The 12,008-nt window shown below is 44.7% G+C and overlaps 1 protein-coding gene across 1 annotated transcript in view; it reads left to right on the forward strand.

Moving 5' to 3' along the window:
* Nucleotides 1-11,489, forward strand: part of LOC119453379 (cytochrome P450 6B5) — a 100,784-nt gene extending 89,295 nt beyond the window's left edge. The window contains exons 10-14 of the mRNA XM_037715422.2: nucleotides 605-713; nucleotides 4,263-4,351; nucleotides 6,084-6,224; nucleotides 7,480-7,645; nucleotides 9,717-11,489. Of these exons, the coding sequence (XP_037571350.1) occupies nucleotides 605-713; nucleotides 4,263-4,351; nucleotides 6,084-6,224; nucleotides 7,480-7,645; nucleotides 9,717-9,797 (586 nt within the window). The 3' untranslated portion in view covers nucleotides 9,798-11,489. The remainder of the gene's footprint in view (nucleotides 1-604; nucleotides 714-4,262; nucleotides 4,352-6,083; nucleotides 6,225-7,479; nucleotides 7,646-9,716) is intronic.
* Nucleotides 11,490-12,008: the final 519 nt, after the last annotated feature.

Genomic DNA, 12,008 nt, shown 5'->3' on the forward strand with positions numbered 1-12,008 from the left:
GCCCGTGAGGAAGTTACGGACATAGCCGTAGGTCTTTGAACCGCAGGCGGTCTCCTCGAGGTTTTGTAGTATTGCTTTGTAGCTTACATTGTCAAATGCGCCTTTCACGTCGATGGCAAGGACGCACGACTTGTTATTCTTGCTGAGGTGGTCAATGAGGTCATCCTTCAGGAGAAGAAAGACGTCTTGCGTAGAAAGAACCTGGCGGAAGCCGAACATGGTGTCTGGATAGTGCCCATTGTCTTCGAGGTGCGATGTGAGCCGGTCGTGGACCATATGCTCAAACAGCTTACCAACGCACGAAGTGAGAGAGAGTGGTCTCAGGTTCTCGAGAGCTGTGGGCTTGTTGGGCTTTGGTAGAAATAGGAAGAAATAGGAAGTGATGTTTTAAAGACCCAATGTTTGGTTCGCTCACCCGACAATATTACTGAAGAATGAACACACCTGCGTAAGGAAGCCGGGTAAGATAATATGACGTGCACATGGCGGACAGCATTGTCACTACAACGTGACAATATGTTCTCACGGAACGAGCTTAGCCGACCTGGGAAGTGATCGACAGTTCCATATCGTGTATGCTCTAACATGATGGTTTACTTCGCAGGTTTGAGACTGTATCCGCCAACACCTCTCAATGCGTGTTCTGCCTTGCCAAGTATCCAGAAGTCCAAGAGAAAGTGAGGAAAGAAGTGAACGCAGCCTACGAAAAATACGTGAGTGGGGGCAATCACTCTGGAACTCAGTGATTTATTGATGCCAAAGTTGGCACGTATGTTGGCATTCAGAAGATGTGTGAGATGGCCGCCCGGCGAATGAACCAACTGGGGTTGGTTCATTAGCGTTCGCCTAAATATAATTGCACGAGCATTTTTTTTATTTTGCCCTCATCAAAATTGGGACGCCAACGCCGGGAAATGAACGCGCGACCTCGTGCTTAGGAGCGCAATGTTATAGCCGCTAAGCCACTATGGCGGGTCCGGCGCTGGTCCCGAAACTTTGTACGCGGTGATCACACAAACATACGAACAATACATATATTTACAGACGTGCACTTATACAATAAATTTATTATTTTTATGGGGTTTTACGTGCTAAACCACGATCTGATTATGAGGCACGCCGTAGTGGGGGACACCGGAAATTTGGACCACCCGGGGTTCTTTAACGTGCACCTGAATCTAAGTACACGGATGTTCTCGCATTTCGCCCCCATCGAAATGCGGCCGCCGTGGCCGGGATTCGATCCCGCGACCTCGTGCTCAGCAGCCCAACACCATAGCCACTGAGCAACCAGGGCGGGTCTAAATTTATCCACAAAAGTCTTATTAGGACTTGTGCACCTTAGGAAACCCATGAGCAATTTAGTCCCATAACGCGCACACTGTTCTTTCCCGGAAGCCGAGTAATTTGTCCAAGCTTACAAATTCAGAAATAGGCGATAGAAACGCACGGAGTTTAACTGTAGCCACGTACGGTTTGCTACCCTGAATGAGGGGTCGGAAGAGTGGATGAAGAGAGAGAAAAAAGAGAGAGAAAGAACCATTCAATTTTGGCACATACGTGGAGGTGCAGATCTACCGAGTCCATAAGCGGGCCGCAGAGGTGGACTTGGCGAGCAGCAGAACATCTCTAACGAAAATGTTATGCCCTTTGGGGCGTATCTTATCCTCATAAAATAATCGTCGTCGGTTTTGCTTGCGTTTTCTTTTTCGAAAAATCTGCGCTCGGTACTTTCCGGTCAATAATGCTTTGTCACGCCGATAACGCGTATGTAGTTCATAACCTTAAAGTACCGGGAACGCAGAGCTAAGGAAAGTGATAGGCCGGCGAGATAGATGACGATTATTGCTTGTGGACAACATAATAGCTAACAGGTGCAAAGTTTTTAGAGTGTAATGCTATCGTTTTTGTCAGGCCAGTGACGCGACACCGTCCATATTCCAAGGATATTTTGTCTATAGAGTCTTGATTACAGCCCGTCTAATGCCATCGGATGAGGCTGACGTTGCGGCGGCCACAGTGGCGCAGGACCTGCTCAATATCCACCTCGCTCCCGGAACTCGCACATGACAGTGTCATGTTTCAGTTCTTCTCTACAGGAAAAAGTCCCCAGACTCCAATCATTTTTGGTTCCCCTAAATCAATAACTGCAAGAAGTTATCGATTCCCAACTCCTCGACACGTTTGAGATTAAGAATACGCTGTTTTCAACGTTAACGAAATTCCCCGTTAAGACGTTATCGTCGTCGTCACTGTTGTCGTGTTGCTGTCATTGTTGTTATCAGTTTTGTTTTTGCTTTTGGTGGTCGTGCAGTTGGGCTCGCACTATTGTAAAGGCACAGAGTGGGTGCAGCAGCAACGAGAATCAGCCTCGTCGCAGGCCTTATTTCGCATCAACATCCTGCAATGACGGCTGCACCTTGTCGCTCCAAGTATTCTGTGCACCAAACTTATATGTCACAGCGCTTGAGCTTAGGGGGCATGCGAAAAGGCGTATCGGTGACGCAAAAGGGCATGGATGCCAGCTGATTGGTACTAATATATCGGTGAAAAAAACAGCGCGGAAATAAACACGGACAAGGTAGCAACACAGCACAAGCGCTGACGGCCAACTAGTTAGGTTCATTGTGATCTTTCGCAAATATACTTTGAAAAGCCGTTTGTGGGGAGGGGAATCATCCTGCACTTGCAGCCACGCATGGGGGGCGTCATTGGATGAAAGTGATAACTCCTCCTCCCGACAAGCCCCTTTTTCAAAGGTGTATTTGCGTATGAACACAATAAACCCAAGTAAATGGCAGTCAGTGCTTGTGCTGAGTTGCTCCCTTGTCCGTGTTTATTTCGCGCTGATTTTTCACCGATGGACATATCGGCGTCGAACTTGTGCAGGTGCTGGTATTGATGGTCTGGCTGTGCCCAGTGATTGGTGGCAAAACTCCATATCGCAAGAACCAGTAGACAGTTTATATAAGGTCCCCGAAAAAGCACTGTGTACTGCGCAGCCATTATGCCAGGCAGCTCTTGCCTCTGTGTCCGCGAGAGCATTGTCTGCCAGACCGCAGTGCCCCAAGTAGCCCCTGGAGTTCAATTTCGGAGCCTCTGTGTTGGGCAACGTCAATTAGTCTTAGGATATCTGCTAAGCAGACATGTGTTACTACTGTGCGCGCGGCTTGAACTTAGCAACCGAAACATCTGCTTTAATTTGATTAAATAAAAATTGAATTACCGAATATATTTAAGTGCCACGGGACATGACGATTTGTCTGTCAGGTAATGTCCCACTGCTGGGGTAATGCCCTTCGAGAAACCGCATTGCAAGACCAGATCTGTGCCACATAAAAAAGAGTTTTTGAATTAATAAAAAGAGCTTGGTATAGCAAGGCGACAGGTACATTGCGGATGCACTGTGGATAATCTCAAGGTCCAAGCCCCGGCTAGCTTTTCCGGGCCTACCCTGAGCCGGGCTTTGGATCCTTCTCCCGTCTGAGATGGCTGCGGCGTTCCCATATGGAACTGCTTGAGGCAACAGCGACGCATTCGAAGACCAGTGAAATAGTTGGTAGTGACGCTCCTCCTGCGCGTCCTCAATTCTGTACTTTAGCTTATAGTCTGTAGCCGCCGTGGTGGCTCACTTGTTATGGCATTGCGTGGCTGAGCACGATGTCGTCGTTTCGACTAGCTGCAGGGCCAACAGCATTTTGACAGGTTCGGAATAGGAGCACTTGCTTTGGGTGCACATTCAAGGAGCCCTGGTTCTCTAATTTAATCAACCCCTCCCGGTAGCTTAGTGGCTACGGCGTGCCACTCTTGAGCGCGAGGTCGCTGATTCGATCCGGCCCGCGAAGACCGCACTTCAATGTGGGCGAAATGCAAAATTACGCTCGTGCTCTTAGACATACGGCACGTTAAAGAAGCCCGAGTGGTCAAAATTAATCCGGAGTCCACCGCTACGGCGTGCCTCATAATCATATTGCGACGTTGGCTCATAAGACGCAATAGATTAAATTAATTAAATGTGTCCGGACCTGTGTCTTTGAATAGCGTTTTATACACAAGCACCATGCAAAGCCAGCAAGAAGCCCATTCTGTCACGCTTCAATGTCCCTAACAGCCCACTGTCCAGCGTCGTAGCCTTAAACCGGACAAGTTATCTTAAGTGTCATTCTCGTCAATGTTTGACAAATATAGCTCTATAAACGAAACCTTTCTTTCCTCTCTGTGACAATATCAATGGACCTGCCCCACCGTGTTTTTCGTTGCAGGGTGAATTCTCGTACGACGCCATCAGTGACCTACCATACACGACGCAGGTGATATTCGAGACGCTTCGCCGTTATTCTCCAGTGATCGCGTAAGTACCAGTGCGCGCTATATAAAGAAAGAGATGCGAGAGCACGTTTCTACATATGAGGCTAATGTTTGTGCGGTGCCTTATCTATTTAATAAACGAAGCTGAAACGGCTTGGGAAGCTTAGGAAAGTGTTATCAACAGGGATTCGAAAGTACAGTGTCCCAGCAAAGCTTAGACAAAGTACGCTACAGAAAGACGCTACGGTTCATATTACGTATTGGTATGCGACAAACATCGAAGTCTATTTTTTTCTAGACCGCGGCTCGATGCTGAAAATAGCATCTTCATGTGCTTGGACAATTTAACTATATCCGCACGTTTGTTATTGTAAAAAACGGTATTTCCTTTCCCAATCACTAAGATGAAGGGGTAAAACGGTGCGGAGGGTTGGCGTGTTATTGCTGCATACTGACTTTTCTTTTCATCTCGCGGTATTGGAAATCACGGCTATTTCACTGGAACTTTTCGTCGATCTGTGATGATACAAGGGCTTAAACAGTTCATATTAGGGTGAATTGTCTCAAACGCTAACTGCAAAGACATCAATTAACTACTTGCATACAAAACGGCCTGAATGTGACTTTATATCGTGCATTTATTTCACGGATTCACTTCGAAGTTGTTAGAAAACATGTGCTATAAAATGTTGTAGGAGTCAGGAAGTATAGGCGGAAAGCCTAATCTCTTTTACACCAAACACACAAGGAAAGTGAAAAGGTTCAGGAAGCAGGGTCATTCAGATTCTGTCAGGGGAACTTATTATGCTAAGCGCAAGACAACCAAGTGGAGACGAGTCAGAATATATTTTGTACGGGCATGAACGATATTTAAGTCACAGCAATTCTTCCTATGGCAAGATGACGTCGCCATTTTAACTGCTTTCGTAACATACCCCCTACCAAAATACATAGTCTTACCTCACCCTAGCTTACCTCACCCTTTTTTACCTTACGTATACTTACCGCCACCTAATTTGCCCTACATTACTCTATATTACCCTACCTTACCACACCCTCCCTTGCCGTGCCTATGCCTACTCACCTGACTCACCTAACCATACCTTGACCTATTTTACCGTACATAACCTCACCGGAACGCACCACCCAACCTTACGGCCTTGGTCTACGTTACCCTATCTTACCTCATTGCTCCCTAGTCCTACCTATCTGTCTGCTTGTCTGTGTCGATGTGCGTACACGATGTAATTGATGCGCTCGACGTGCAATCGACGGAAAAGCACGACAGTATTTATTTACATGATTTGCTTGCATACGTAGTTTTGCTTTCGTCACTATCATAAGCGCAGATGCCGTAAAAGTAGTTTTTAAAGACCTGATAGTTGCAGTGGCTGTCACGCACAGCAATGTAAACGAAAGTAGCTGGCACTTCATATCATCATTTCCAAATTGCAATATCTTGTAATCTTACATATTCACGGGACCACTAGTTTTGTACTTACCTCTATCTTGCAGTTATGTTTTTTTATTGTTATCCTTATATGTACTGACTTTTGTATTTGACCGCCCCCCCCCCCCTTACATAATACTTCTGATGAGGTCTGTAAGGTATATGTAAATAAATAAATAACTAAATAAAATCTATCTTAAGTGTACAAGGCTCTTGGAGACAGGAGGGCCGGCATGTGTGTTCACCGCACTCGGGCCTTTTCAAGTTTACCCATGCGAACGAGTTTATCTTCCAAAACAAATGTCCACCATCCTTCTTTCAACAGGTTCACATCAAGGCAAGCCGCCTGTGATTACCGTTACAAGGACATGATCCTGCCAAAAGGGCTCAACATAATGGCCTGCACCCAACAGATACACATGGACCCGCGTTACTGGGACAGGCCGGAAGAATTCGATCCCGACAGGCAAGCGTCTCACTATTACGAAGATTCCACACCCTGTGTGCTAATGCTCTTAAGCGCCTGGTAACACCCAAGCCCTATCGTTGGTTACATTCGTCCTACATTAGCTTTCTCATATTTTTTTTGTTCTCTTCAGGCGATGAGACAAGATAAACTTGTAGAGCGGCTGTAATGCACTACGAGACTATAGCGAACGCGTGGAGCCCGGCACACACGCTCTAACTGTCAGTTAACTAAATTGGGCGACATGCTGCATGCTTTCAGCAGTAGTCGTTTATTGCTTGCACTGACAACATGACAACACTGCAGCTATTCTGATCTTATTCCTGCAGCATCTGATAAAAAAAGAAAGATACTGTGATCATTTTACGTATGTAATAAGCAAGCATATTCTAGTTAATTTTCAATATTCGTGTCAATGAAGACGCGAGTCAAAGCTACAGTTAGTTTGCGTGTTATGCTGACTCATCAGTGGCAGCCTCAAGGCGTGTACCTGCCGTCTCAAGCTGCGCCGTACTGCGTTCTGACCATTTGTTGTGTTTATGTCCTCTTACGAATGTTTATTCCGCCTAGTTGATAGACAGTTACATGCGAAAAATATTTTCATGACATTCGACTCAATGATTTCAAGTTCAAAGTGCGTACGTGGATCCTCAAAGTGCGACCTTTCGTACCCAGAATATTTGTTATGTTTGTGTCCCTTTATTATTTGTTTCTTTTACCTTTTTGATATTGTTCGCGACTTAATACGTATTTTGATGGCGTTTCGCTTCGTATGGCTGCCTCACACTGCAACATAGGGTAAAATGGGAAACGAGAAAGAACTTTACCCTAAAGTGTGGCGATTGCTGCCTAAAGTACATGTGCTATTTGTGGCATTTTATTTGTTTCATTTGTCATCTTTATCATCTTTGTCGTGTAATACATATTTTTATGACATTTCGCTAACTACTTCCGACTCAAAGTGTGGCATAGTATAAAATAGGAAGCGAGGAAGAACTTCCCCTAAAGTGTGACGCGTTGTGCTCTGCGTATCTGTTGTGTTTATGTGATTTTATTGTACATCTGATTTACGTTAGTGCCGATTTGTGACCTGCAATGTACGTATGTTCGTCCGTGTGAAAAAGAGTAGCTGGAACAATCTTTCATTAAACGCACATTTCGAATTATTCGTGATCAATAGAAAACACTTATGTGCATTACCGTACACGCGACCAGCTTAATCGCTCTGGCCACATTATTGCTCCGATCCCTGCAGGTTCTCTCCTGAACAGAAAGAGTCGCGGGATCCACTCGCCTTCCAGCCTTACGGAATCGGGCCTCGCAACTGCGTGGGCCTTAAGTTGGCGCAGCTCGAGATGAAGCTCATTGTTGCCAAGCTGGTGCATCGTTTCCGGCTGCACTTAGGCTCCAGACACGAAAACGCAAGTGAATCGACCTGCTTGTGCTTTGAACACGAACCTGAGAATTAGGACGCCATAAATCAGTCTGTAAAAAAAAGATCAAAATTTTAATGCTGTAGCTCTAAATCCGCAACAAAAAAGAAATGTAAACTATGCTTCTGCTGCTCCAAAGCGACTACTCTTAACGTGAGAGGATACCTATGCTTATTTTCACACTTAATGTGCAACGCTGTGCAAGGTAGGCAAGCTCGGTCATCAAAATATAACATTCCGCGTGTTTCGCGGCCAGGGGTGCTATCCTGGACATCGCCAAATTCCGCCATGTTGTCGAACTTGGTAATCGCCGCGGTGGTTTAGCGGCTATGGTGTTGCGCTTCTGGGCACGAGGTCGTGGGATCGAATCCAGGCCGCAGCGGCCGCATTTCAAATGCAAGAATGCCCGTGTCCCGTGCATTGCGGGCATGCTAAAGATCCCCTGACGGTCAAAATTAATCCGGAGTCCCCCATTACGGCTATGCCTCATAATCAGATCAAGGCCTTGGCACGTAAAACTCCAGAATTTACTTTCGTGTTGTCGAAGATGGTAATCGCGGCATTTTGAGCCTATCAGAGAAGCCCAGAGGACAGCTACTGCCTCTCTGATTGGCTCAAAGTTCCACTATTACCAAATTCGACCATATGGCGGAATTCGGACATGTCTCGTGCTCGCGCGTGTCGCGCGAACCTGCGCGCCAGCTGCCGCGACGGGCTGCTAATGGAAAACCAGAAAAGAAAAACAACGAAAAGCAAAGTGATTTAAAGCAACCTATTAACGGTCCTATAACACAGCTTGTTAATTTTTTAGAATTGAAACTTTTTTTCCTTTATTATTGACCCTAATTAAGGAACAGTTTCACATAATTGCTGCCAAAAACGTCTGAGTATTTCTGCATGCGAACGCAGCTACTGCAAGAAGTCTTGCTAGCCCTCAGAGCGGTGCACGCTATATGAAGGCAAGGAAATACAAAAAAAAAAGAGAATGAAAGGAATTTGGTGGCGCCACCACGCAGTTCGGACACAATATTGATGTGACTGGAATAAATAAGCGCCCTAGAACGACCAGCCTACTGCCAACAAACTTCCAGTCTATTAGTCCACTATGCGGGTGCGTGCTTGCAAGTTGATTCAACGCGCGGCACGTCTCGTTCTACGTTTTAAAACAAAAGTGAATCACTGCGTGCTATCTTTCCTTTTGTTCTGGAACCCTGCAGCAGCATTCTATCATCCTGTTTGCCAGACACCTGGTTATATAGTAATTAAGTGGGCCTGCTGAAACAGCAAAATAATCCATAAATGTTGGCGACATGGTGCAAAATGGGAAATGAGAAAGAACTTTGCCGTGAAGTGTCACCCACCGATGATTCATACACTCCAGGTATTGTTCCTTTATGGACGTTATTTTTTGGCATCACCGCTACCTATTTGCTATCTATGAATATGCAGGTGCTTGCACTTGGATAACTTTTAAGGCTTTTATTTGCGTAACGGTTTAAATTCACAAGTCTTTCATGATATTCGGGATATCTGCAAAAATGTAGCGAATGGCTTATGAGTGTGGCACACAAAGTATAAAAACGTTTTGCTAAACCAGGTAGTACATCGCCGTTTTGGTGGTACATAGCGCAGTATTATGTGATTTCTTTACATTGTTTCTCTGCAATTTACTTTCACAAATTTTTTTGTCCCCTGCAGGGTTTCCTTTATTGTTGCAATATTTGACATTCCTCACTTTTTATATTTCATTACTGCCGTTGAAGCTCTAGTCATTTGCCCAAGATATGTTATTCTGTATAAGGGAGCGTGGACTAGCTACGCATATTTATTCCCTTGTTTTTACCCAGTGCCCGTACAAAATGGTGTGTTCACAAAAACTAACTGGTAATTAATTTAAACAGCAAACATTAAATATAATCAAGCATACTTACTTGTCAAATTCCCAGTTGACCTTCGTGTGACAGTACATTTCGTAATATCCCTTGACTAGTGCAGTATCCTTATAGTGATGAAAATGTTTCATATATTGCTTGTTTTTCTTTCTTTCTTCTTCTTGCAGGGTGAATTAGAACTGAAGACGCAATCCATCGTAGCTTCGCCCAAAAAAGGCGTCTGGGTCAGCGTTGAGAAGATACGGTAGCTGCGCCAACGACGATGCCCAGGAGGTGTGCGACGTACGCTCGACATTTCATTTGTAAACAAACAAAAAGCACTCATTTATAACCTCCCGATTCTCATTTTGTGGACACATGCAGCGCAAATGGTGGAATATGCACGCCCATGAAAAAAATTCTGGAAACTACTTATGACTTATACTGACAGCAAGGCCATGGAAGTCATGGGAGATGTCATAGGATTCCGCAAAAGCATTTCCTCTGGCGTTTGACGACTAAGTTTTACATATAAAAATCACAGAGTAATAAATAATGCCAATTTGCTGTATTAGAGTTCTTCGGATTAGGCCGGCATGTCCTTTTTTGCAACCGCCTACCTTTGATGACGTCACAAATATTGTCTCTTTCTTCGCTATATATGTTGATTCGAACACGTGTATGGGTGTGTGTGCACAAAAAACCTACTTAACTTAGGCCAGATTCGTTTCATAGTTTTGATCAAAGGACTTTGATGAGGTCCGTTATTATTAACTCGAAAGATGCGCCGCTTGTTTGATTGCCTCATTTATCTAATCGTGGCGCTTGATCTTTGTGAACGAAGTATGTATAATCATAGACGCCATCTCATCATTCTCAGACAACGAAACCAGAAAGAAGCGAGAGAAATGAGAACACACTTAGGACCCTGAAATTAAGAGCCGTAGAGCAAGCCCACCTTTTCCAACGCTTTCCTATTATTTTATGTTCTCTCATTTGGCTACTTTTTTTTTTCATGCACTACACTGATTACACGAACCTTTAGCTGAACACTTGTTTTCATTACCGAAGTTATTAGAGGAACATCGTCCCTTGCTCATGTTTCCTATCAATTTTGCAGCTCCGCGTACGTTTCTTTTTTTTTTTTCAAGCACTTACGTCATTTGACCCTAAGCTTCAGATAACCTCAGGTGCCCTCAGCTCTTTCATCATCTTCAAAGTTTCTCGGCCCTTCTATAGAGTCCTGTATCTTGCTTTGTTAGGCGTCAGCGGAGGATAAAAAAAAAAGTTGCGTTAGGTCAAAGTGTTCGCCCTGTTGCTCATAATCTGATGGCGCTCAGAAGTTGAACCGAATTCAGTGGGATTACGTAACACGAAGGCGCGCTCTTGGAAAGTTATTATCTCAAACAAAAATGTGAAGGCGGTAAGGGAGTATTGGCGCGTTGACTACGAAGTCACCTCCCGAACGACACGAGCGGTGGGTTTTCGATGGCGACGATTTAATCTTTAATGCAACACTATACGTCGCATGGACTTGTCGCTTCACGCGAGCATTTCCGCTCCACAAGGCGCAAAGGCTCTACCCCTGCTGCTTGCACTTCCCGATCCAGGGATTGTGTGTCGCTGTGTGCATATAGGGCGATTAAGGTCTTCGAGGTTCGGTTCACACAGCGGTCGCCAATGACGCAACCGGGCTAATGAATGACGTCAGTGCGAGCTTCAGTAAGCGGAATAATTGCGTCACCGTCGCTCGTCGCAAGCTCGTAATGTTTAGACCTGACAGTAATGACGCAATGCTTAAAAGCCCGCAGTAATAGGCCATTCTGTGTGGGATAATTGGCTCAAGCAGCATGAAGCTTACTACTCTGCTGTCGGCGTCAGATATGGTGTTGACGGAATGCCTATGATGACGTGAATGAGTAATGAAATTCACAATTTTGCCGTCGCCAGAATACGAGAAGAATATATATATATATATATATATATATATATATATATATATATATATTAAGGAGAGAGAGAGCGTGAATACAATATGGTAGCTGTTATATTAGGTTTAACCATATATATATATCTATATATGTTCATGCTCTCTCTCTCTTTATATGTATATATATATATATATATATATATATATATATAAGGAGAGAGAGAGCGTGAATACAATATGGCGGGATCGAATCCCGGCCACGGCGGCCGCATTTCGATGGGGGCGAAATGCGAAAACACCCGTGTACTTAGATTTAGGTGCACGTTAAAGAACTCCAGGTGGTCCAAATTTCCGGAGTCCCCCACTACGGCGTGCCTCATAATCAGAACTGGTTTTGGCACGTAAAACCCCATAATTTAATTTTTTGTGAATACAATATGGTAGCTGTTATATTAGGTTTCACCCAGCACACCGAGCTGCCAAATATGTAGCTATCATTGGGAATCTGCAGGCACAATGCCTTACCAACAATCCCAAATTGCTAAAAGAA

This window comes from Dermacentor silvarum, chromosome 5, assembly GCF_013339745.2.
Source record: "Dermacentor silvarum isolate Dsil-2018 chromosome 5, BIME_Dsil_1.4, whole genome shotgun sequence".
Classification (NCBI taxonomy): domain Eukaryota; kingdom Metazoa; phylum Arthropoda; class Arachnida; order Ixodida; family Ixodidae; genus Dermacentor; species Dermacentor silvarum.